The sequence below is a fragment of the Choloepus didactylus genome, chromosome 2 (assembly GCF_015220235.1).
Source record: "Choloepus didactylus isolate mChoDid1 chromosome 2, mChoDid1.pri, whole genome shotgun sequence".
Taxonomy (NCBI): domain Eukaryota; kingdom Metazoa; phylum Chordata; class Mammalia; order Pilosa; family Megalonychidae; genus Choloepus; species Choloepus didactylus.
In genome coordinates this window covers 80,684,929-80,712,570 of record NC_051308.1, presented here as the reverse complement: position 1 = coordinate 80,712,570, position 27,642 = coordinate 80,684,929, and the positions used below count along the sequence as shown (strand labels likewise).

The following is a 27,642-nucleotide window of genomic DNA, read 5'->3' as shown; positions in this document are numbered from 1 at the left end:
ATTAAACAACTCTTTTATATGTAATGTCAGTCTTTTAAAATAAAAGTAAAAAAAAAATAAGCATTTTAGAAAGCAAACAGAGCATATATGAAATAACATAAATTTAAAATATATATTTATGTGAATTAAACCTAAAAAGAAGAGTTACTTCTTTATATACTTGGATTTTAAATATATGCATCTAATTAAAAGAAATAAAATCACTATTTCCAACTAATTGGGACCTCTTTGTCCAAAACTCAGTACTCTAACACATTTTATAGGTCAAAGAATATCTGACTACATGAGCCTCCCAAGATGAACCCTATAAACAGCAGAGTAGCCTCCTTGGTGTAGACATGATATATTCATGAGGTTTTTTTAAACCATGGTTAGGAATTAATTAATTGACAAACCAAAAGGTTCTACTTTTCATAATCTCACTCTCTTTTTCTGCAATGACCTGTTATTTAAACAGGTTATTTTAATAGAAGACTTTTCAGACTTTGAATTTTTTTTTTTTTTCCTATTACCATGGTAAAACTGCACCAAGACCTAATACTAATGGTATTTTGAACCCATTACTCAGGCTGAAATTGCACTCCCTTTGTCTTTTAAAATTATGTATATTGCATTGACCACCATTTTGAAATCTTGGTATTTAAATCTATTTTATTGACAATGATGGCAGCAATTGGGGGTAAGTTATAAATTTTTCTGCTTGTGTCATCTGTCTCATGAAGCCTACCACTAGTGATAGCAAACATGGAATTCTGTGTCAGGAGGCATAGTTCTGCCCAAGAGAAAACTAGGGTCAGTCAATATTATATCTAGAGCTTTTATCAGATAACACTGGGACAATGAGTATTATTTGCTCTGTCTCTGTCTCTCTCTCACCCTCTTTCAGTGTCCCGACCCCATAGTCCACAATTTTTAGACCTTAATATTTGTACAGGACTTAAAGTTTCCAAATTGCCTCCACTTTCATCTCTCAGTTGAGTTCAACAAACATTGTGCACCTACTATGTGCCAGGCATGAAGATGAATTGGGCAGTGTCTAACTATTGCATAGAATACCACCTCTACTATGTCATTTCCTTTCAGCCGAGTTCATTCAAGTATGATTATGATTTACTTTTCTATGATTAAAACAAGATGCCAGTTTGAAAGAACAGATTGGAAAGGTGGCAGCTCCTTCAGTTTCTTGCCATCCAACTTTCCATTTGTTTAATAAGCTCTAAGTGTGTGATTTTTGTCCCTCTGCCCATCACTCTAGCCTCTCTCACCCTAGAGTAACTTTTGAATTGCTAAACTCAGCTCCCAAGGGTTTTGTAAACTGTTACTCTGGTAATATCTCCTTGATATTCTGTTCATTCAAAACATCAATCTCCAAGAGGCTTGCATTCCCTTCCTCACCCTGAAGTTGCTGAGGACTGTCTGGTACGAGATTTTCTCATTTCACAACTCTTCCATTTCTCTTGTCCTCTTGACAGGAAAAGAATATTGATAAAAAGATCATCATCCCTAGAAACCTTAATAATTTAACCAAAAGTGACTGAGAAAAGAGTTTTTCATGTTAACCCAAGAGAGGGTTAAAAGAATTTAAGAGTCCCAGGATTGTTGGGAAGCTTATACAATGTCCAAAAAACCTTATTGTTCCCTGAAAGAAGGGACTTTTAGAAGTTGCAAGGATTGTTGTTAATAATGAATTGCCAATGAAACATCACCTACATTTGAGAAGTATTATACTTGCTTTACTATATATACAGGCCAGATACTGTTTTTAAAAGTGATTTCAGTGAGGAGAGATCCTTTCTTTACTGCTTGGTGTTTTTGTGAATGCCAAGATGGGTTTTTAACCTACCATATTTCTTCAATCAATTGTCAGTTGTCTCACTCATTAGACAGTGTAACACACAGTCAGGAGTCTGTGTATCTTACAAGTGTCCCAGATGATTATTATCATCAGACAAATATAGGAAATATTAGTTTTTTAATTAGTCCTGAATTCACATCTTAGCTCTGATACTTACTAGCCGTATATGGGCTCAGAACCAGAGTCTAATAGATTTCCCAAACTTGGGACATCTCCTTTTCCCCGGAGTACAATTAACTTGCCTGGAAATGGTAGCAGGTCCATTTGGGAAAGACTAGGAAGAAGATTCACAGCAAATACTTGCAAAAATATTGCAAGGTTCTTCCTAAAAGGTAAAATGCTTTCTTTGTGCTTAAGAGCTTCTAGGTCTGACTTGGTTTTGAAAATTGGATGAGGAAACTGATTCTCTGTAAAATGCCTCATTTTAGGTCTCCCCTTATTAATTCATTCACTCAACAACTATCTATTGATCACTTCCAAGTGATAGAAATGGTTTTAGATGTTTGAGATAATCACTGAAGAGAAGAGTCAAAAATCCTTGCCCTGATGGAGCTTATATTCTCAAGTAGAATTTTAGTAGGCTACCCACACATTTTCTTTAATATAATTTTTTAAAATTTATTTAATTTTTTATTAGAGAAATGCTGAAACATTTCAGTCCAGGACCCAATGATCAACAGCCACCATAAAGAATCTGTTGGTTGGGTCATTCTGATATTCACTCTTGCATAGCTGCCTATGATGGTAACCACACACTTTGCCTTTGAGGGTTAACACCAACTCCCATTGAAATCAGAAAGACCATTTTCAGTGACAGCATCTTCTCCCAGCATTTCTGGCCATCTCCATGGGCACTTGTGCCACTACTGCTGGCACCACTGCCAATGAACATGTGTCACCACCAGCACCACCATGCATAGTCTCTAATTGCCCCTGCATCTTTGGGTCACCCCTTCAAGATGAACAGTTCTGGGTGGCTGTTCTGATTTGCTGAGTCTTGTCCTTGTCCTTGCTCCCGGGGCAGGGCATGAGACTGTCTGTGCCCCTCCTCTGGCATCCGTAGTGGGAGACATTCCCTCCGAGACTCACACAATAATTTTTTACCCAAAATAGGAAAGTTACTCAGAGACTGACCAACCAAAACAAAGCGATAATAAGTGTCCTTATTAAACACACTTGCTCCTGACCCACGAAGTGTCCAGGACCCCTTTCCTTGGGCTTATTTACAGGTATCCCAGAACACTGAAGGAAGGATGGCTCAAAGTAGAAAATCAGACCCCAAACCTGCATTAATCAAAAATGATTTCTGTCCTTGAAATGAAGAAGAGCTTAATCTTTAAAGTCTTTTTGGGCAATAAAGCATGAGGAACAGAAGTTGGATTTCCATTTTCAAATACTCTGAATGTTTGTCTTACCACACGCTGTTCTCTATGAGCAAACACGTGCTGAGTTCAAAATTTCCAACTTATAAACAAATGTTTTAGACTTTGATGAGTTGGGAATATTCTAAAAGACTCTTCTCCTTTCTTGTTAGTTGCAGTTATTTTTCATCTCTATGTGTATAAACAAGTTTCTGTTCTTCTCTTTGAGCTGATCATGAGGGCAATCATAAACAGGCCTGGCCCAGCTTACAGCTGAGAAACAACATACCATCTTAAGAAAAATTAAAGCGAAAGAAAAATATAACTTCCTTCCCATATTGCCTCTTGCTCACTTCTGTCTTTTCTAAAGTGATTATTTCAGATTGATTATTATAGATGAATGGTGGAATGATCAGGAGTAGAAAATTTGTGGTCAGAACTAGGGAAAATCTATAGTTCTTTTGTATGCTACGATTGATGAAAATCTTACACATCTCTGTTTCGATCTTGTAGTAATATTCTTAGATATGTGAGGTACCTTCTCCCCAAGTAGTTCCTTTATACATAGTTAATCTCTTCACTTATAAGTGGGAAAGTCTGATTACGCATATAAGGATAAAAACAAAAAGCGGTGGGAGGAGTTACACAGAGAAATAGATCATTATGAGGAGGTCTAAGGTAGTTATTTTTAAGTCTGTTAAACTGCATTTTTCAGGTGAAAAGGAGATTTCATTTACTGGCATATTGGAAACACTGACATATTTGGAAAAAACATGGGTTTTGAATCAAAGAGGCCAGGGCCAAATCTCAGGTCGGCACTTACTAACATTCAGTGAGAAGGAGGTGATAATAATCTCTGTTTTATAGGGCTGTGGGATTGAATGAGAACAAAATACAAAACATCCAGTTTAGCTTACATCTCATGGAAGGTATTCAGCTGATGTTCCATCTCTCCTCAAAGTCAGTGGATAATAAAGTAGCCCACAGCCAACCAGAGTGAAATTCTTTGGGAAGGAGAAGGGATGGAAAGGAAAACCTGGAAATTTGATAGAGTTTTCCACCTTATCCAAGAGACAAATCAAGTTGTTAGACATTCATTGAGCACCTTCTAAATTTCAAAAGGGTATTAGATCAAAGGGGCACATTAGAAATAAATCCCTGCTCCCCTGAAGCATACCATTAAATTAAAGACACAGAACTTAAACACAGGATCTCAGACAGCAGTTATAAAGAACCTGTCAATGCACACAAAATAGTACAGACCAAAGCCTTAAGTACAGGAAGAGTCTGGTGAGTTCGAGGGGTTATCGGAGATCAGGTATAATAAAGACTGAGGGCTACAACAGAAATAAGTTCCTGACGGAACCTGGAACCTCTTGGAGGAGGTGTCATTGTGCATTCAAAAGTGGCAGAGTTCTGTTGACTGGGGGCTGATTCTGCTCCTAACCAATCAGAGTGGCAGGAAGAGCATGGCAACATGAGCAACGCTGGTGAGTCCCTGAAAGAGTGGTGTCTTCAAGTCCGGGGGCCCCGCAAACAAGGCCAATGACCCACTTTCCCAATCATTAACAGGCCTGAGTTCCTCAGGGCACCATATGTGGCTTTTATGTTATTCAAGTCCTTTGTTTTCCTTCTCTTTCCTTCTTGCCTGTCCTTCTGCCTTCTGCCACCGTATCTTTGGGGATAGAACAGAGCTGCATTCATAAGACAGCTTAGGCAGGAGGGAGGAAATGAAATGCAATCAGTACAGTGTATGCCTTATTTTCTCCAGGGAGAAGGCCAAGAGGAGGTTTGGGGTTATCCAGTGATTTCTTTTGTTCTCAAGTCAATATTATTGTTGTGTATAATGAGTGCTAAAAGCCTTCCCAGATTATTAGGAAGTTTGAAGGCAGAACAGGTGAGAATGGAAAATCAGTAGTGAAGAAATGGTAGGATGGGGGAGGGAAGGATGTGGTCCCTTCAAGGAACATCAGAGCTTATCAAGATTGGCTTGTCAATGGCAAGGCCTACCACAGGCAAGCCCCTTGTCTCCAGCAGGATGGGTGGCTATGGAAAACAGAATCAATTGGGAAATTCCTACCAAACTCCATTTGCCTGCACTCAGACAGTCACAGATAATGTACCCATTCAACAAATCCATGCTAGGCTCTAGGAATGACAAAAAATGATTGAAGATAAGTCTTTTGAAATAATAATTCATTGAAAGAACAATGCATTCAACATTTACAGAACTCAGACATTGCGCAAACACTATTAGTGCCTAGGGAAAGATGAAAAGAGAGCATCCCTCTTCTCACAGAGCTCAGTCTAGTGATAAAGACAGATACATTAATGGATAAAAACAACATGTTTTGTTAATTTTAGTAACAGAAGATATACGTGATCCTGAGGAGATAGTGACCAATTCTACCATTGTGGGGTGCTTCATCAAGAATATTATATGTGAACTAGTTCACTATGGTTGACTAGTAATTTGTGAAGCAGACTGCGATTGGGGAGGGCATTTCAGGTAATGGGGTTCAGGTGGGAACAAAGACATGGCAGTTTGAAGTGAGGGTCCATAGCAAGTGCAGGAAATAGCAATGCCTCAATTTGGCTGGTAAAGAAGAGGCAGCAAGGGGGTGGAGTAGAGTGGCAGGAGATGAGGCAACCCAAAAGCCAGATTGGGTGGGGCCTCATATGCTGTACTGAGGAAACTGTACTTTATCTTGTAGGACATCAGGGAGTTTTTGAAGGGTTTTAACAATAACAGTGTCAGCAGATTGAGGGTGTTTGGCAATGAAAGACACTGGAAATAAAGAGACTGTTTAAGAAACTGATGCAATAGTCTAGGTAAGAGATGAAAAGGGCCTAGAATAAGAGAGTAAGTTTATGGATGAAGAAGAGAAGACAGATTCCAGAGATATATAGAAGGAGAAATGCACAACATAGTCCTTCACTGCATGTGATGGGGGAAGGAGGAATCAAAGTCAATTCTCAAGTTTCTGGTTCAGACGATTGGATGGGTGGTGTTTGCATTAATTGAGATTGGGAATACGTGAAAAAGAGCAGGCTGAGAGGCAAAATGATAAGATCAGTTTTGGACATGTTGAGATGAAAGTGCCTGATGGATTTCCATGTAGAAATGTCCCATAGCTCATCAGACACTTAGAACTAGAGCCAAGGAGAGATGTCTGGACTGAAAAGACAGATTTTGGAGTCAGCCATGTGTCTATACATTACATAAATCAGGGAATGCTCAGAAAAGAAGAGAAAAGGGCTGAGGAGGGAAACAGGAAAAATGCATGAAAATTTGCAACACTAGACACCAGGAAAAACGTTATCTGTGGAACAGAGGAAAAGAACTGACATCAGCTCTGTTATTCACAATAGCCCTTGATTTTCTGGGTCTCTATTTATATTTCCATAAATCACCCCCAGTGTCATCAGGAAAAGTGATGAGGGGAGTTGTTTAGTTATGTTTGTGTTATTATAACTGTACTCTAGGGATTGCGAGTGGCACTTACTGTTCTCACCAGAGCTTAACATGACTGGAAGATCGGTTAGGATGCTCATTTTGTAGTCTTTCATTACAAATTTGATATGATGGGGAAATACTGGGTCACTGATGAAACAATTAGTTGTTATTCACTAGTTGAACATAGTGCTCTAAAGAGCAAAGACAATGGATTAGAGAGAGAGTAAACTTATGCTTGGCTTTAGGTCATTCAACATTTTTCCCCGTGGACAAACTTGGGTGGCACAATGAGCAAACAAGAGAGGAATAGTGAACATGCTGCATGACCAAATCAATATTCACAAAAGCTGCTGTCAGGCTGTGATGCTGGGCCCTAACCAACAAATTGAAATTTAACTGAAATAAATGTAAAGTCATGTCCTTGGTTTTTGACAAACGACTACATAAATAAAGGATAGTGGAATTAACAGGTTAACATGAAAGCTCCCATGGCTAATCCCGTTTCATGCAACACTGATGTAACATGCCATATAGGCAATTGCTCTATTATGTTCCACCCTGGAAAGCACTCACAGGGCTTCAGCTGCGGGTTCCTCTCCAGCGGCCAAGAGAGGAACAGAATAGAAATGAGGCCATGGAAGGAATGGTTGACTAGCGGAGAGGGGTTGGAAGGAAGCAGAAGAAAGTCATGATGGCTTTATAAATATTGGAAGCACTGTCCCATTTAAAAGGGCTTAGATGCATCCTGTCAAAGTGCAGAGTGCAGAATTACAAGTAAGAAGGTAAAGGGATGCCATTCACAGTAGGAAAAATCTAACCATTTTATCTCTTCATAAATGGAATGGGTAGCTCTGTAAGGTGGTGAACTCCCCATGACTAGAAGTGTTTAAAAAGAGTGAGATTGTGAGAAGAGTCCTAGAGAAGGGCAGAAATTGAGCTAGATGTCCCTAAAGGCCATCACCATGCCAAGATTTGGCCATATGAAATGATTTATTGAATACCTTCATTTTCTCATAGTGAATGCAGTCCTGGTTCATGAGGGTTTTTTTGTTTTCTTTTTCTCCCCATATAGAGATAATCGCTTCTACAAATCTTATAATTCTGCTAGAGGATGAAATCTTTGCAGATTTTTTCAACACATTTCTTTCTCTCCCGGTAAGCATTCTCAGACTTAAATCCAAATGTTTCACCAACACCTGAATAGCGAATCTCCTTGAGCTGAATGCCAATTTATTATTATTATTTTTACCAAGTTTTTTACCCAATAAAAATGATTTCAACCAATTTGAGCAAATAAATATGAGCCAGAACCTCCGCTAAAACCTCCCGGAGCTTCCCCTCATTGATGTAATCAAACCGCAGATCTCAGCCTCCTTAATGACTTTTGCCTCTGTCTCACTCTCTGCTGGTATCCAGTATTTTAGCAACAGTAGCTCTACCCACCGAGCATGCCTGGCATTCCCACACCTCTGCCCCTCTCCTCAGGCTGTTTTCTTTGCCTTTAATGCCTTCATAGTTCCTTCTACCAAACTGTTACCATTCTTCACATCTCTACTTAAGTCCTATTCTCCTTAATGAATCTGTAGGTTCTCCCAATTAGAATTTATTTCTTCCTGCCTCTGTGCCCCTTGGCACTTTGCCTCTTTCTTGGGGATGTGTGTATATGTAAATATGTGTATGTGTGTGTGTCCATGTGTGTGCATGCACACTGTGATGTCTCCCCCACTTGACTGCAGGATGGTGAATTCCTGCAGGACAAGAACCATGGATTATCCACCCTGCTCCCCTCACTGGATGCCTGGCACATGGCAATGGTTGAATTGTTGAATCTATGCAACTAACACAAATCTCAGATGTCAAAATATTCTTAAACCCAAACCGAGGCTAACCCTGCATCTTTTCTGATTTAAATCTTTGGTTACATTTTAAAGCTGGTGCCTTATAAATTGTGTCTTATCTAAGTGTGCCCTTTCCTGTGGGAATGCCATCTATGAAAAGCTGAGATTTCAGACAGGTGGGTAAACACACTCTGCTACTTGCTTTCAGTCCCTTTACTGATGCCAGACCATTATGATCCCACCAACACTTACCAGGTGGTTGCTCTGTGTCAGACAGTGTGCTTCAGACTGGTGATGCAGATATTAACGATACCATCCCTGTCCTCAAAGAATTCCTGGTTTAATGCAAAAGACAGGCATTTACGCTGAGTGCCCAAAGGGTTGTGGGTGAAACTATAGAAGTCTCTAGAAGGCTGTGGGAATACAAATACATGTAAGGAGAGAGCACTCCTAATTGGAAGAGGCAGGGAGGGCTTCATTAAAGAGGTGACATGAGCCCAGGCCTGGAGGAAGAGGGTGTTTCACAATCAGCTGGAGGTGGGGAAGGGGAGGGTGGGTGAAGCAGTAAGAGGAAAGCTTGGGGCAACAAGAGACGTCAAGGCCTCACAGACAGAACAGAGAAAGTTTCCAGGAATGCGATCCTGTGACACTTTCAGGAAAGCTCTAGGTAACTTGGGCTGAAGAAAATGCTGCAAGAGGGAGACACGGCAAAAAATAAGGCTGCCTAGGCAGGCAAAACCAGGGAGCATCCTCCTGTAGGTGATAAGGAGTCATTTTAAGTCAAGGAGTAACGATTGGATTTTCATTTGAGAAAGATTATTTCTGCAGAGGTTTGGCAAATGAGTTGAGATGTCAGGACTCCATGGGGCAGGAAGGCCACATGGGAGATGGTTTCAGTAGTCAGGAGTCAAGGTGAGAGATGATGAGGGTGTAAAGGGAAAAGGATGAAGAGGATGAGACAAATCAAGATTTTTACCAGAGTAGTTAGGACTTTGTCACTATTTGAAGGTGGGAAGAGGTAGTGACCGAAAGGGAGGAAAGAGTTGAGGGCTATAGGCTTGGGTGCTTGGGTGGATGGTGGTGCCAGCCAACAAGATTTTAAAAAAAAGAAGGGACAGAAGGAGGGAGAGAGGAAGGAACAGAGGGAGGGACTGCTCAGAGGAGTAACAGCTCTCTGGGGTAGTCCTTACTCATACTGACCCCTCCGCCACTTCCTTAATAAAAGGTTTCAGAAGTAATTGTAAGACATTCTAGTCAATTCACCAACACAATTTGAGTTCACAATAATGTTCTAGAAATAGGGAAAGTGATGTGGGAAGGTAGACTTCAAGTCAGAGTATAAGAAAATCTCCGCCATTTAGGCAGCTGTGTTCTATTTAGAGAGAAAGTAGTATTTCATATTGCATACTGCTATCAATTTCCAAACTGCTGCAATTTAATTCCCATTGAATTCCCACTATTATCCTGTGAGATGGGTGATCATCTCAAAAATGGGAATTCAGTGGAATTCGCTTTTTGTAGATTGTCTTTTTACCACCGAAGCCGAATGGCTAGACTAAAATGACACAGTGAAGCTGGGGCAGCCCTGGGAGCTGACCAGATCTTCAGTGCTCCGCCTTGCCTCTGTCCGCTATGGTGCAACTGTCTTGGATAATCTCATGACCTCACAGTCTACCACATAACCTTAACATACCCCCTAACTACCATTACTTAATACACCTGGCAGAGCATGGTGTGCAAATACCGAGTGCGGAGCAGGGAAGGATCACTAAGGACTGAGTCTCCTTCATATACTTCTCTTTGTAAAAGGCAGGCAACATAGACTAATGTTTGGGGCTGTCAGTCTCAGGAAGATGGCCAGGCTGACATGATGTGCTCCTAACTACAATTAGGAGCCCTTCTAGTTTATCACCAACACTTCTGGGACTCTTGGAGGCATTTCAGAGCCCACAGTGAGACTGCTAAGCTCAGATACTTATAAACCTAGAAGGCTTTTCCCATCAGTCTCAAAGCTGGTGGCCTAGGCAGGACAAAAGAGGACAGTAGCCAGGAATTGCCCATCAATTTTGCTCCCCTAAGTGACTTGTACCCCTGATTCTCATATCCTCCATCCTTTCTACTTTTTCCAGCTTAGGAGTTTATGTAAATCCAAATCCAATCATTATGAAAAAGTTTTAGATCCTTGCTTCAACTCTCCAAGACCATGGAGAAAGTGAATAAAGCAAAGCACAAAGCCAGATGATTTTAATACCATGAGCTTGGGCCTTTGCACAAGGCAAGTTAGCTCCCAGATTGGGGTCTTGGAGGAGTCAAAAGATAAATGTATCCTGTAATTTGTCTGTTTGGGGTGTTTCTATGCAAGACAAGCTGATTCAGTGGAATAAATTAAAAAACTCACACCCCTTGAATAGGAAAGCAATGGAAGCTGTCTTACCCTGTGGCTGCCGATGGATCGTGCTGGGCATGTGAAGAGAAGCACTACCCCCTTGGCTGTTGCTTAGCTTTCTTTTACAGGTGTTTGGTCAGGTACCATTTTACACTGTTGAAAATTCACAGTGGAGCTTGTGGCCAGAAATACCATACGACTTGGTGAGTAAGATTTTTGAATGATTGGGGGTTTGGGATGAGGGAAGTGGGAGCTGAAAGTTGAAGTGTAGATGGGAAAGGCGAGAGGGCCCAACAGACTGGAAGAAACTGTAAAGCAGGTGAGCAAAACAAATAGCATCAAGCCATATAGACATTTCTCTTTTTAATGCTTTTAATTCTTGAATTGCTGGTGAATTCTTTTTTTTACATTTTAGCCCATAGTTAGCACATGGGATTCATCTCTCATGCCCATTCTGATTATTGAGTAGTATGTTTGAAGGACTGTGTTGGGAAGGACTTTGAGGGCACATAAAGTTCGGCAAGCAAGAGTCTGGGAATTGATTGGCGTCTTTCCATGAGCGTGGGACAGGAAGTGGTAGCCCTTGTGCCATGTGTCTATCATTTGTATTATAAGATCAAGTTCTACAATTCTTAATGGCTACTCAATCATTCTCCTCCAGAACACATCTTTCTCCCAATCATATCTTCTCTTTTCACCTTTTCCTTTTCCTTGTCTATTGTCTTTCTTCTCTCCCTTTTACCCCTTCCTGTTCCCTTTCCACTATGTAGAACTTAGACCTACCAATGTCTTCCATATGCCCTCCTGGTGACAGGTGAGACTAGAAAGATGACTCTAAGCTCCACTTTCAGATTCCCCAGGATCTGAAAGGCTGAGAAAGACATCCCACTCTGATTATCATATTTGGTTTCCCTAGGAGAACCCTGAAACTTAAAATTTTAATTTTTTTCCTCCCTTCTCTGGTAGCTCGAGTCCTCGGGGATCCATGCTGTACTCTAAATAATGTCATGTGTGACTCTTGGTGTGCTTTTTACAATTTTTGCAGTTTATATTGGGGCCTTGTGTGGAATTATAAGTATGTTTACAAAGAAGCAGGTTGAATAGTTACGACCCGACAACACAGACACAAATCTCTTCTGCTTCTCCTCTGTCAAGCAGGTATCAGATCATCTTTTAAACAACCTCACCCAGGAGTAAGGAAGAATTTTTTTATGAAAGACCAAGACTTTCCTTTCCAGCTAATCCATTCACTTCTCTGGGAGCCCCAGTCCAAGTTGCCTCTCCCCACAGATTTTATTTTTCAAAACTCCCTCTCCTCCAGGCCAAATGCTGTGTGAGCTTATTAATTGCCTCTTGCTAAGCTGCATTTCTTAACATTTCACTTCTTTTTTCAATTCCTGTGTTGTTGAACTGTAGCTTGCCAAGTACAAAGGATTATTGACCTGGTTGGAAAAATACAGGTTACCTTTTTTTTGTAAGACCAACTTATGTTTCCAGTACATTCTCTGCCAGGAACTCATCAGTTTCATTAATTCCCCGGAAGGAGGTAAGCATGTGTGTATGACTGTGTGTGTGCACATGTATGTGTAAAAACATGGGAATCCAGACTGCAAAATCCCTGTACTGTCAGTCCTACATTAAGGTACAAATTCTAGCTGTCTTTGTAGCTTTAAACATGCGGGTGACCCATCTCATGTTATGGCAGTGGGTGGAATCCTAGGCTGAAAATTGGTATCTAGAGTAATAAGCAGGAGTTCGATGGGCTGGGCTATTTGTCTCTCTGCAGCCAGAAATGAGGGAATTATTGGTGGCCACAGAACACAGTAACATTGCCTAAAATATATCCAGAACCAAACAAATCTCACTGCCACCATTCTCATCTCAGCCACCATCATTTCTCACTTGAGTACTGCATTCATCTCTTACTCTCCTTCCTTCTACTCTTATCCTCCTGCTCACAGCAGCCAGAGTGAGCCTTTTAAATGTAAGTCGTATAGTATCACTCCTCTCATCACCGTCTCAACCCCCACCAATGGTTCATGATTTAGGAAATCATTTTTCTCCTGATCTTCATTTTTTCAGACAAAACTCACATGTTTTATGATCGATCTCAGAATTGCAGTTTTCTCTATAGTGGCACCTCACCAATTCAAACCCCCTCCAATGGCATATGAGATTCTAGAGACCTAGCCCCCATTTCGTCTCCAATCTCATCTCCCGCTCTCTTCCTGGTTCACTCTATCCAGCCACCTTGGGCTCCTTGTGGTTCCTCAAATAATGCTGGACACTCTTCCTCCTCAGGAGTTTGCACCAGCAGTTCCCTCCTGGATCTACTTGGCTCCCTCTCTCATCTTCTCAAATCTTGGTACAAATTTTTACCTTCTCAATGAAGCCTACCCTGATGACCCTATTTAATGCTATATCCTACCCACCCATCCAACCCTGCCCCCGAAACTCCCAATCTCCTCTTCCTTGCTGTACTTTGTTGTTTTTTTTTTTCTCTGTAGCACTTCAAACTTAGTAGATAATATACTTATTTATTATACTCATTGCTTATTGTCTGTTTCCTTTATTGGAATGTAAGCTTATTGAGGACAGGGATGTTTCCTGATGTGTCCCAAGCATCTAGAGTACTAACTGGCACTTAGTAGGCATGGAATAAATATTTGTCGAAAGAAAGGATGAATAAAATTCCCAACCAGGGTTGAATTGCTAGCCTGACTATCAGCCAAAGGAAATTAAGTATGCTCTATACCAAGCAAAGTTAAGATTCAGAAACATCCATCGAGTAAAATGTTGTAACAAATCAGTCCCTATATGAACCCCCTCCTTCAACATCTGTGTTAGGAAAGTTGGATTAAAATGCAAACTAAGGGCCAAATCGCTGCCAGTAGAGTGCATAGAAGGGAGAGGCCTTGGCTGGACGATGTTTTGGGGCTGAGGATTGTACACACACTTTGGGGTCCCTCACATGCCACCTGGCGTCATGGCAGAGGGGATGTCTTAGTGCCCTGCTTCAAAAGCACCACACAGTCAGCTCCTCTAAGGAGCCACCATTTCTCCTCACTCACACTGAGCGAGTAGGGGTCTGGCTGTGTGCAAGGCTGAGAGAGGGGCTGGGAGAAGAGTTCATTCTTGCCCTCTTACTGTGGACTTTTCCTGGCAGCCAAGATGATAAGATGGAGAAAGGCAGACCAGTGGCTACTCCAGAAATGCATTGGCGGAGTCAGAGGGATGTGGCGCTTCTGCTCCTTCCTCAAGGGCAGTGCAGGTGGGTTCTCAGAGTTGTTCCTGAGGCCTCTGCAAGTCCTTAACAGTCTCCAGGATCCCCAGAACCCTGATTGGCAGTTAGGTATGTTTGTGGTAAATATTCTTAAATGCTAAATAATGTAGATTGGATAAAAATCTTTGAAAACTGAAGTCCATAGTGCAGGTTGGAGTAAAAGCAGAGTTCCTTTCATTCATTTATTTAACAGTATTTATTGAGTACCGCTATGTGGCAGGCACCATGCTGGTAGCTGGGGATACAGAGGCGAACAAGAGCGGCAAGGTCGTGCTTCAGAGAACTGCTTCTGGGAGAGGGAGTCAGACAAGGAACAGAACAAAAAGTAAATCTCTATAGTGAAAGTGTTGGGAAACAATGGCTGGCAACCTTCTACTTCCTGTTCTGTTGGATCCAGTAGTTGCTGGAAGGCTGGCAGCCACTACGGTTCAGCACCTTTCAGCTTCAGTCCAGGGAGAAGCTGTAGTTTAAAGGTGGAATCCTGTGTCTCCAGGGAGCAGATAAGGAAGAACTGGACAGACTGTATCTTTCAGTTTGTCACTCCGAGTTTAGCCCTGGCAAAGTTGAGAAACAGGGAATGTAGTCTTTGACACCTTTTGGCACCAGTGTGCTTCTGCAGGCGGCTCCAGGCCCATGATCTAGGTCATAGCTTTTCTCCCTGATCCTTATTTTTTGGGCAAAACTCAAATATCTCATGATGCATCTCAGAGTCTTGCAGTTTGCCCTAAAGTGGCAACATCCTAATTAAAACATTCACAAAGGATCTCCATCCTTTAAGTCCCTGCCCTGTTCTCTCCCTGCACCCGCAAGCCCCCTCTTCCCCCACACACGCACACACATTAGGACTTCTCTGGAGATGAGGTTTTAAGCCCAAGGAGTGAATAGTGGTGATGTCTGAAAGAAGGGAGCAAGCTAGTGGAGGACATCTGTTGCTCCACCCAGATGCAACCACCAAAGGGTAAGATTAGGGTGTAGCTCTGTGCCTTCCCTGTCTGATCTGTAGGTGAAGAGCTGGTAGATTTCTGGATCCTTGCTGAGAAGATCCTGAGCATAGATGAGATGGACCTGGAATGGCAAGACCACTACCTGTCCCTCCTGCTTGTGCTGAAGGCCACCCATCTGCAGGAGGGTTCCAAGGTGGTGACTCTCTGCAACACGGATATCAGTAAGAACTATAATGCATATTTGAAATGAAATCTAGCATCTGATAACCTTCATTCTCTTGCTTTGCAGACTTGCTCCCTTTTCCATTTCCTGTTTATCAGAGAAGTCAGTGGGAATCCCAACCCCTACCAGGGAAGGTTTGAGAGAGACAAGCTACATTTAGGCATATTCTTTGCTCCCTCATGAGTTATTTCCTGTCAGTGCAAGTTGGCTGGGAGGAGTGAAGAGGAATTGGGATAGGAATAGGATAACATGTGTCTGCATGGCTGTTTCATTTTTTTTTTTTTAATTGTGTTTCTCTAGAACTAAAGCCCATGGGCCAAATGTAGTCCATGAGGCCTGCAAGTTAAGAATGGTTTTTACATTTTTAAGGGTTAAAAAAAAAAACAGAAGACAACGACTATGTAACAGAAACTGTATGTGACCCACAAAATTTAAAATATTTACTTTCTGGTCCTTCCATAAAACGTTCCAACCCCTGCTCTAGAACATCAGATTCATCCAAATTTAAATTTATTAATTGAGGATACATTCCTAATCCAAATACAAATGTATTCCAGAAGATCTGCTGTTTAGAATTAGTCACACTCCTCTCTATTCCTATGGGTCTTTGTGAATTGATGACATTGAGTTCGTTCAGGGCGCCTAAGGACTCCTTCAAATTCACCAGTCCAAAGTCCCTCCTCCAGTCAGATCTGGCCATGAGGAATCCCATTCAGAGGGACTTTTCTGTTGTTCTTTAAACATTTTTTCCTTGTGTTTTTTCTTTTTTTTTTTTTCTGTTTTTTTTTTTTTTTTTTTTTTTTTTTGGTTACAATAGCATCCAATAACCTAAACAAACAAACAAACAAACAAACAAAAAGGACAACCCCCAGGTTGTCCATAAAATGATTTATTTCTATGGGGAAGAAGGAAGGTAACCAGAGAAAGTGGCTAGTGTTTACTGAACAAACCCTTAACAGGTGTCAGTGATATGTTTGACTTTTCACACCCCACGATTGAGTGAAGAACTAATAAAATGTCATACACAAAAACATTTGGAAAAATCCAGAAACCACTCTAATATCATCACCATCACCACATCACATCATTGTCACCCTTCATCTCTCCATTTTGTTTTCAGAGGCCCTCCTGAATCTCTCCATCTGGCATCCAAACCAGTTAACCACCAGGAGAGAGATTCTGAGCCACATGCAGAAAGTGGCTCTGTTCAAACTCCAGAGCTACTGGCTTCCCAACTTTTACATCCATGCCAAGATGAGCATGGCCAAGGAGGAATCGTGCAAGGGTCTGTTGCAGGAGTATGAGACTCGCCTGTGCAGTATTTGCTACACCCACCTAGGAGGGCTTCCTCTGAACATGAGCATCAGGAAGAGCCACCACCCCCAGAAATGGTACTCAAGCAGGAAGAGCAAGAGGAAGCTGTGGCAGTTGATAGATTGTGACTCTTGGTCTCTTGAAATGGAACAGCCATCCATTCACTCCAAGCCAGACACCACCACATTGTCCCCACAGGAGCTGTGTCCTCAGGAGAAGGTGATTAAACAACTGCTTTCCCTGAAAGTGGCCTGTACAAAGGAAAGAATATTCAGTACCCTGGAAAAGAATTTTCTGTGTGCCAAGAGGTCCAGCATGAAGAAGAAAGCCAAGAGCCACTTCCACATGGAGGGCCTCTTTGAGCCGAAGTTCTCTAGCCACCTGAGAACCCCCATCATCAGTCACTCTTCCCAGATGACACTCAAAAAGGCAATCAAACAAAGCCTCTCTTTGGGGTACACCCACTGGGCCTTATGTGCTGACATCTATGCAGGAAATCCTTTCCATAACTACATGAAAAAGCAGAATTTGCAAGTAGAGACCCGACTCCTGGACCTCTGGCAGGATCTGCACTATTTCCTCAGTGTCCTGATGAGAAACAGGAAGAATGGGAATGCCATCTTTCGGCACATATTGGGCAACAGAATCTGTGAGCTCTACCTAAATGAACAGATTGGCCCATGCCTACCACTCAAATCCCAAACCATTCAGGGCCTGAAGGAGACGCTGCCTTCTGGGGATGTGAACCCCTGGATTCCCAAAGCCCAGAAGGAGATCTGCAAGGTAGGCCAGACCTCCCGGAAATGGTTAGTATCTTGAAGATTAGATCAATCCTGCCTGCTCCTATACTAGCTAAGTTAACTGTGTAATCACCCACACAACCCTTCACAAATTGAAGGGTTGGTTGATCCTTAGGAGCAAGTCATGCATAGTCCCAAAAACCAACTAAAACTCCAAAGTAGAATAACCTAGGGAAGGGGGAGAGGTGGTCAATATCCACCTTCTATTCCTTCTTCACTTCTTCCTTACATGGAGTCTCCCAAAACCATGAGCCTCAGAGTGCTCTCTCAAGGGAAGCTTTGAAAACTCTGTTTAAGCATCATGTATTGAAATACAGGGTCTCTCTTTCCCTGACTAGCCAGCAAGAAAATTGCCAATTTGGAGTCATTTATTCTTATCCCAAAACATTAGAGAAAAGCACTGGAATATCACAAAGACTCAAGGGAAGTGAGGCCCATAGCATTGAGTAATGAGGCATGACTATTGTATCCTTAAGATCTTAGCAGAAAACAAATGGCAGAGCTAAGTTGGATAATAGATGGAGGCTGAATCAAGGAAATGGGCAGAATGCAGGGAAACCACAGGGTATGGTGCAACATCCTCAGGCCAGTAAGAGAGGGCACCATTCTCACTCTTAGTCTGAAAAGTAAAGGGAGGGAGTTGCTACAGAACCAGAAGGGAACGAGCCTTATGAAGTGCGACATTTGGCAGGAGCTGTAATCTTGGTAAAGAGATGTTGCCAATCCCCAGTGACCTAGCAGGAAGGGAGCAGGGGGAATAGATATTCGAACCTCACTCTCCTCTGGCTTTCCCACCTCCTCCCAGGCCTCCTCATGGGATGAACCCAACCAGAGGAAAGGGAGTCTGTTGATGTGGTCAATCTCCCAAGGCACAGCAGGGTGAAGAAGGGCAGAGAGTAGATCTAGAAGGGTGAATGGACATAAGCAGCAAAGTATTTAGTGCATCTTAAAGCATAGACTTCATAAAGCATATTCACACACATCTTCTTTATGCCTGTTAGCACCTCTGAGAGGCAGGCAGGGTAGTATAGTTCCTCTGTTTTATGCGAGAGGAAAATGAGACTTGGGAAGGGTAAATGAGTGCTTCCAAAGACACATAGATGGTTAGTGGATAAAGCAAGACCAGAGCCCAGGAGTTCTTGGCTCTAAGTCCAGCATGATTTCTAACCAACCACAAGTATCAAATTACCACATCTGGGTAGTGTCAGACCAGAGAGTGCCCTAGGGCCACGGCCCCCAATCCAGTGGATCCATAGCCAAAGCTTTCCTTTGCACAACTCTCAATTCATGAAAGCCCTCCCTTTATTGAGGCTCAGACTAGGATTGTGCTTCCCCTGCAGCACATCCTTACAGCAAAACTTTTTTGCCTGATGGTTTGTCTTTAGCAAAAACATTGGAGGTATTTGTATATGGATAAGATTGACCTCTATCATAGTTTCTCAGACTAAAAATCTTGATATCATCCTTGACTCACCGCTTTCTCTCACACCCATGTCTGCACTGTCAGTGAATCAAGTTGGCTTGACCTTAAAAATATATCCAGAATCTTACCACTTCTCACCTCCCCTGTTACAACTGCTCCAGCCCAAGCCCTGTTCTCCCTTTCCTGGGTTACTGCAGTTGGTCTCCAGAGTGATGCCTGTGCATCTGCCCTTGCCCCGCCTGCAGGTTTGGGTCCACACCAGCCACAGGGATGCTGTAAAAACACAGATCTTGTAATTTACTTGAACATAGGTAAAGAAAGTGAGTGAAGACCTTGAAAACAGATGCCGTTTTGTCTCAGATTAAGTTTCAAAGTCCCTACAAAGGCCTGACAAAGTCCTATGTGATCTACACTCTACCTCTCTGCTCTCTGGCTTCGTCTACTCTTTCTCTCCCCTTGTGCTCTACTCCTCAGCCATGGCAGGCACATGGCCATCTCAGCCAAGCTGCACTTGTGATGTGTGACATGCAGCCAGCTGCATGGCTTGGTCTCTTCCTAGGTGTCACTTTCTAGGTCTTTACCCAAGAGTCACCTTCTCAGTGTGGCCTTCCATGGACACTTGATAAAGCATTTCAACTCTACCTCTATTTAGTTTTTCTCCTGGGAACTTTTCACTCTCATCTCCATCTCTTTCAACTCTCTACCTATCTATCTATCTATCTATCTATCTATCTATCTAAAGACGTGTATAATCTTTAGATGTTCATATAGGCATGTGTGCATATAATATACATCTATTATATACATACAGTATGCTTATAGTATATTTCTAAAAGATACATAATATGTATACATGTGTGTGTGCAAACTTATTTTGTTTATTTTCTTTCTCCCTATGAGGGTAGGGACTTTTGTCTATTTTGTCTCTACTGCCTCCCAAGCATCAAAAACACTGCCTGACTTGTTAGACATTTGTTGAATTCATAAGTCCATCATTCCCAGTTGGAAATGACCCCTCTTTTGGGCTTGTGCCAAGACTCTGTGAAACCTCTGATTTTATCATCTGTTCATCCATACTCCAATTATTCAATAAGCCTTTGTTGAGTGCTGACTGCATGCCAGCTAAAATGTCTATCCTCTGACTTCTGACTCACTGATATGGAAACAGAGCCTGCATGGAACTGGAGAAAAACTAATGGTTTAAGTCCAGGCTCTGTCACCACTTAGCTTTGTGGTCTTGAGTAAACTCACATTCTAAATATTTTTAATTTCTCTAGGCTTCTTTGTCCTTGCGTGTAAAATGAGGGTTGGAAGAAAAATCATATTTTTCTATTCTATTTATGAATTTAGGAAGTTTTTAGATATGTTGAGGGCATTGTATTGTAAGGGGCAAATAAGTAGAGAGAAGAGAGTGTGAACCTTGAAGACAGATCATCAGCCTAAAAATATGCTGTTTGTTCTAACTGGGAAGGGGAGGGACAAGAGGAGGAGCTGGAGGAAGGAGTTCCATAGAAACTGGTGGCGATATGCAAAAAATTAAATAGGGTAACAAGAAATTAAACTAAATTTCCCTAATTTGATAAAGAGAAAGTCTGAGATTAAGGTACAAAGGACACTGAGGTTTAGTGAGAAGAGCAGGCAGAATTGAGTTTGAATTCCAATTTCTCCACTTTCAAATCATTTCATCTTAGCTAGAAAGTTGCTGGGCACCTCTAGTCCAATGGGGCTTACAATGCTTCACTCAAAGAAAGACACTGTACGTACAGTGTCTGGCAGGTAGTAGGCACACAAATGTTTGTCCTCTTTATTAGAGCCATAAGACTTTAGAACAAGACAGGACCTCAGAGGGCCCCCTCACCCTGCCCTGTCATTGTCCAGAGGATGGGCCGAGGTCTGAGGTCTCACTGCTGATTCATGCTCAGTTCATGGCAGGGTCAGCAAGCTATAGCCTTAGGCCAAATCCAGCTCACCGCCTGAATTTGCATGGCCAGCAAGCTAAGAATGATTTTACGCTTTTTAAAAGCTTGGAAAAAATCAAAAGAAGAATATTTTGTAACACACAGAAATTATATGAAATTTAAATTTTAGTGTCTGTAAACAAAGTTTTATTGGAGCACAGCCACACCCATTTACTTATGCACTGTCCACGGCTGCTTTCATGCTGTAGTGTCCGAGTTTAGCAATGGGACCATGTGGCCCACAAAGACTAAACTATTTACTATCTGGCCCTAAAATATTTACTATCTATGATGCAATAGACCATGTGCAGACACTTGGTCTATTGCATCACACACTGCTCTGAGGAGGAAACAGGGGGTTTACCAAGTGACACACAAGCTCAGTTCTGAAGAAAACCTTAATGCATCCTAAGAAAAGCACTTATAGGGTTTTTAGATAGTGTTTTATTATGTTTATTAACTCATTTGTTACTATTATTTTGCTATATATGTCATTATTTCCTGTAATGGAAAATCCTCTTTTAAGTACTATTTCTTAAGAAATCAACTTTGCTCATTTATTTATTAGTCATTAGATAGAGTCATAACTTTTTTAAAATCAAAGAGATATTGGTAGGGTATTCATTTCACACATGTTTATTTATTATTCTTTTTATATATATTTAGAGTTATCTATTAGTACCATTGTATTACATTATATTATTCCAGTATTCAGTCATTGAGCTGAATTCTCTCAGGAACATATATCACTCTAGTTCCCCAGGAACTCAGGAGATCTGAGAAAGAAGCTAAGACTCATGCCCTTAAACTTCCCCTTTGGCAGCATGACTGCAGGTGCTTTGTGGCTACAATTTCACATTCTTTAAAAATTATTGTTTACAACTCATTGCCTGAAAAATAATGCCCAGACTACTTAGCAAGGCATTAAGTCCCCTACGTATAGTCCCAATTAACCTTCCCAGTCCTATCTCTTGCCACTCCCCCATACCCCATGCTCTCTGTGAGAATAGTACATTTCAGCCACACTGGAGGACTTGATGTTCTCAAATATGCTTTTCCCATTTCTGTGCCTTTGCGTAAGTTCTTCCCACTGCCGGGAATGCCCTTTACTCAATTTCCCTATGGTAAGCTTCTACTTAACCTGCAAGGTCCAAATTCTACTTCACATCTCTTTGCCTTTATGAATGCTTCCTGGATCTCCCTGGCCCAAGTAGAGATAAATGTTTCCTCCTCTCTGCTCTCAGAGAACTTTGTTCATATCTTCACCATAGCATGCGGCTTGTTGACGTTCTTCATGCTGGAAGGCCAGCTCCTTGAGAACAAAGCTTATAGTATATTGATCTCTATATTCCCAGCATTTTGGCACATATGAGGCACTTGGAAAATACTTGTCAAATAGTGAAAGTGAAAGTATGGATGAATAAATCTAGCTCAGCACAGACTGATAGGTTGTTTTGTTTGTTTTAATGTAATGAAATGTTCTTCACAAATGGATAAGGTCTTCAAGTGGGAGATATGAGAGTGGACACACACCCCAAAAGGAGAATCTTGCCTTTCAGAGCTGTTCGGAGGATTACATGAGATAGTGCTTTGGAAAAGAACAAAGCACTATGCAGATGTCCAGTAATTGTCCTTTGGTAAATTATTTGTTTTATCTCTTCTCAAGTAAATATTGATTACTGTTCTCTGAGACAGCAAGAGGCTATGTGGGCTGCCATAATCAGAGAGGGAAAGGAGTGGCTCTTGGTTTGTCCTGGCTGATGTTTGATGTTTGATTGACTCTCTAAATTAGAGTCCAAAATCTATAGCCTGTTCTGCTCCCAGGTGACACAAACTGGAGAGATGCAGCGAGTGGAGCACCCACTTCATAACGCTTGTGTCATGTTTGGGTTTCAGATGCTCAGTTCCTGGTATGACCAATTCCTGGATGAAGAGGACTACTGGTTTCTCCTTTTTACAGTAGGAAGGACTTTGGGTTGGGGAGGAATCATGAGGTTGAGGGAAGGAAAGAAAATAACTGCTCTATTAGAAACCTCATTTTTTGAGGTTTGATTTTTCCTGGACTCACCAGGGGGTTATGGTGCTTCCTAATGTTCAAAGAACATTAGGAAAGGACTCAAGGGTGTGAGTGGATTTTGAAGTCACATTCCTATGGAATTTCTCCCTTATAGAAAATGGGTTTGAATAGAAAGAATAGAAAAGGGAGGGGGTTCCGGTTTGCTAAAGCTGCCAAGATGCAATATATCAGAGATGGATTGGCTTTTATAAAGGGGATTTATTAGGTTGCAAATTTATACTTCGAAGGCCATGGAAATGCCCACATTAAGTCATCAACAAGAAGATACCTTCACTGTAGAAAGGCTAGTGGCTTCCAGGGCTCCTCTGTCACATAGGAAGGCACGTGGAAGGAGCCTGCTGGGCGTCTCCCAGGGTTAGCTTCTGATTTCCATGGTTTTCTCAAAAATGTCTCTGAGCTTCTGTCTTAGCTTCTCTCTCTTTCAGCTCCTGTGCATCCTTGCTTGTTTCTCCCAGGGGGTTTCTCTCTAAGCATCTGGGGCTCTTCTTTTAGCTTTTCTGGGGCAAACTCTTGATTTCATCTCTTAGCTTCTTTCCTGGCTCTGGTTTCAATAGCTGTCTCCAAAATGTCTCTGGGCATTTTCTCTCTAAGCGTCTATCTATCTGCATCTCCAAGCATCTGGGTCTGTTTCAGCTCTGAGCTCTCTCTCTCTCTCTCTCTCTCTCTCTCTTTCGCTCTCTCTCTCTCAGCTTCTTAAGGACTCCAGTAAACTAATTAAGACCCACCTTGAATGGGCTGGGTCACGTCTCCATGGAAATAATCTAATCAAAAGGTCCTACTCACAATTGAGTGGGTCACATCTCCATGGAAACAACCTATTCAAAAGGTCCCACCCAAATAGGTCTGCCCCCAAAAGATTGGATTAAATGAACATGGCTCTTCTGGGGGACATAATAGATTCAAGCCAGCACAGAGGGGGTTGGGTATAACAAAGGAATCATTCTTAACACATTGAAAACAATCAGCATAGGACTGTGTGACAGGGAAGTACAGAAGGAGTGAACTGTTACAGAAATCCTGCTGCTGGTCCAGTTCCTGTGGCAAATGCTGTGTGTCTCCCTACCCTCCTTCTCTTAGACTCAGAGCGGGATCATCAACATCAAGAGGCATAAAAAAGAATCTCTGAGCAAAGAGGAGAGTGTTCTTCTATTTAAGAGGATTCAGGAAGCTCTGGAGTTAAGCCAAGCTTTAGCTAACCTGGAGGAAATGGAGTCTCTGCAGTGGCAAAAGGTAGCTACTGAGGACCTGAGGCAAGGCGGGTCTCTCCAGGTGGAGCCGATGTCTCAAGTTGTTCTGGAAGGTAAGGGCAGTCATTATAATGTTTTTCACCCTTACTTAGAGGGAACTGGGAAATATTAATTTTAACATATAGTGATTATTTACTGTGCATTAGCACTGTGCAATGCAACAATTACCTCATGTGATCTTCAAAATATTCTATGAGATTAGTACTGAGTAACTGAGGCACAGAGAGGATAAATGACTTCCTAAGGTCAGACAGTGGGAGAGTCAGGATTTGAATCCAGACAGACTGTGGGGCCCTCTACTGACTCTGAAGACAGCTGGGGCACTCAAGTTTGGTCCAACAAAAGCTTCAATGAATACTTCATTCCATGCATCTGGTAAGCATCTTCCACCTTACCACACCTCCCTCAGAATCAGATCTAAGGCATTTCTGTGAATACATTTGTTTTTTAAAATTTCATTTTGGATATATGTAGCATGGATTACATTCACAATTTTGTGCTGCCAGTACCACCATCCAATTACCAAAACTTTTTCATCACTCCAAACAAAAACTCTGTACCCATTATCATTCATTTCCTATTCTTCATTATCCCTGGGCTCTGGTAATCGCTATTCTACTTTCTGTCTCTTTGAATTTGAATATTCTAGCCATTTCATGTAAGCAGAATCATGCAATGTCCATCCTTTCGTATCTGGCTTATTTCACTTGGCATAATGTCTTCAAAGTTTATCCATGTTGTCACATATATCAGAACTTCATTCCCTTTTACAGCTGAATAATATTCTACTATATGAATAAACCACATTTTGCTTGTCCATATTTGAGGACATTTTTAACAGCCATCCCCATACATAACATACCAGCCCGCCCCAGGCAGTGGAGAGCAGTGGTTAGGAGCACAAGGCTTTGCTGTCCTGGAGGTCTAGGGTTATATCCTAGCTCTACTATTGGCTGTGTAAACTTAAGCCATGTATTTAACCTCTCTTTAAGCCCCGGTTTTCTCATCTGTAAAATGGAAATGATAACAGGCTATTGTAAAGATGACACAAGATAATTATGAAAGCTATTAGCACAAAGTAAAGGAATAGTAAGATTCCAATAAATGTTAGGCATTTTTACTCATATTGAACAGACTGCTTTAATTATCTATGCTGAAGCAGTTGGAGTACTGCAGTATTTCTTAAACTTCAATTCACAACAAGAAATACATTTGACATCATGACTCAGGGAACATATACCTGTGGATATGTGTATGCATACATATGAAATAAAAACTCATGAAACAATACTTGCCCTTATTACATAAGATGATGCACTCTGTTATTCTCTATTCTATTCCATTTCAATTTTTTAAAGCTGGCAATGACTCACTAAATTTACATTTCAGCATAACAATGAGTCATGACAACCAGGGTTTGAAAAATGCTGATGAAGAAAGCATAAGCTTTGAAACTTTAGTTCCACCACTCACTAGCTCTGTTTGCTTGGGCAAGTTACTTCCCTTCTCTGAGCCTCATTTCCTATAAAATGAGAATAATGGCCCCCAGTTTGCAGAATTGTTGAGAGGGTGAGAAGTAATGTATTTACATAGCAAGGAGGTACTCAACAAATGGGAGTTGTTAGGACACACTAAAAAATATAACACACAACTCTCAAAACTTTAATATGCATTTCATATACAAACAAGACCCCTGGATGCTTGTCCATTTGAGGACTCATACTCATGCTACATAGGCATGCGTTGGTTAATTCTAGCATGAAAGGCTTTGTTACTTAGAGAGATTCCACATTCTCTCTAAAATCCAAGCACTCCAGAATATCTCCCAGAAATCAAGGAAAAAGTGGAAGAAGAGATGGCTGGTAAATTTCACCACGCACATTTTGGGCAACTTTGGTGGCTGTGGAGTGTCAGGGAGTGGCCAAGAAGGATGTGAATCACCCTCCATGGAGATGGTCTCTCCCCCTACACATATCATTACTGTCTCCACCAATGCTTCATCGGAATGCAAGCCTGGTCTGGTTAAGTGTCTCTTGTGTGTTTGCTGAAGTCAGACCCTGTCTCCCAGCTAGGCTGGTGCCTCCCTTCAGTCTACAGCATAAACTCATAGATAACCACAGCTAGAATACTCTTATCTTTCATGGGAGAAACTAGTCTAAGAGAGGTGAAAAGACCAAGGTTTCTCAGCTAGTGAGTGGCTGATCTGGGACTAGGAACCTGGATGCACTGCAGAAGCAACCCACTGCTCTTTCCACTTGTGGCCAGATTCCCGTGGCTAATAGATTATGATGATGATGATGACAACAATGACATAAGGATGACTGGCATTTGTGAGTCCACACCCCTTTAGGATCCAACAGTATATGCCAAGAAAGTACTGGACTGCCCTGAGAGTTCTGGGAGAACTGTGTGCTCTGAGATTTACTCTAAACCCCTGAACACACAACACAAATGAGTGTTTTCACCTTGGGAGGAGGCAGGATTCTGCTATTCTGCTTCTATTACCCAGAACATTGTTAAAACTGCCCTGAAGTCCCATCCCATTTTGGATACAAAAAGGTATTCTCTCTTAATTCACCACACATAGCTAGAAATGATGTTTGGCTATTTTAGAAACATTAATTCAACTCTCAAAGGATAGAGATTTGTAACTATAGATGACATTCATATCTATAAGCTGTCAATTCTGAAAGTAATCTCAAAGACAAAGCCAAGGAGGAGTAAGGTCCTAGCTCGTTATTTGCCATGCATTATCCCTAAATGCATCAAGTTCTTTGAAGCAATAGCAGAATTTTGAAATGCCTTTGCAATTCCTTCCCACAATAGATAATGGCTGCTTTGGAGGGTCAATATTCCGGAGGGGAGTGGAGGTTGTATTTCCTTGCTTCTAATTTGTCCTAGGGAACTTGTATTCCTTATGTAAACATTCCACTAAAATACTTTTGTCCTATTTAAATAACATTTTAAAGGCAAAATCTCCAACAAGAGTGGGCAACTAGACTGTACCCCTGTTTTTCCCTCACAGATTTAAGTAAAATGAACTTTGAGGAACTCTGCTGTAAGAATCCAAAGTTGGCCATAGAGATGATTAGTGATGATTATAAAATATATTGTGAAAAAGTACCTGAAATAGGTAAGTGCTGAAACTTGGGGATGGATTTGAGACTACCAGGTAAGAGAGAATCTCCAAACTCAGAGATAAGCCAGAAGAGAAATCATGCTTTGTTTGAAGTGAAAGAATAGTCAGGTCCCAATTACATGTCTTTTATTTCCTCTACAAATCAATAGAAGAGCATCATGAAAGTGAGATGTAAATAAAAATTGTTGTTGTTGATGATGATGATTGTTAATTTCCACCTTCTTACATAGTTATCATTCTGGGATTTTAAATAATGTGTATTTGTCTTCTGCTGGGCTTCCTGGAATCGTATACCTGTGGCAGAAGTTTTGTTAGGTAGTATTTTTAGAACAACATC

At 41.5% G+C, this 27,642-nt stretch overlaps 1 protein-coding gene across 7 annotated transcripts in view; it reads left to right on the top strand.

The window, feature by feature from the left end:
- The window catches only part of RGSL1 (regulator of G protein signaling like 1), a 107,709-nt gene that overhangs the window by 32,455 nt on the left and 47,612 nt on the right, over window positions 1–27,642 (top strand). For 5 of the 7 annotated variants that reach the window (XM_037825215.1, XM_037825220.1, XM_037825214.1 and 2 more), the window contains exons 3-11: window positions 7,746–7,828; window positions 11,026–11,100; window positions 12,314–12,443; window positions 14,064–14,168; window positions 15,184–15,345; window positions 16,468–17,444; window positions 22,739–22,801; window positions 23,997–24,219; window positions 27,192–27,299. In XM_037825215.1, the coding sequence (XP_037681143.1) occupies window positions 7,746–7,828; window positions 11,026–11,100; window positions 12,314–12,443; window positions 14,064–14,168; window positions 15,184–15,345; window positions 16,468–17,444; window positions 22,739–22,801; window positions 23,997–24,219; window positions 27,192–27,299 (1,926 nt within the window). Of the gene's footprint in view, window positions 1–7,745; window positions 7,829–11,025; window positions 11,101–11,182; window positions 13,263–14,063; window positions 14,169–15,183; window positions 15,346–16,467; window positions 17,445–22,738; window positions 22,802–23,996; window positions 24,220–27,191; window positions 27,300–27,642 lie in introns of those variants that run through there. The other 2 variants (XM_037825219.1, XM_037825217.1) reach the window with 2 other exon arrangements.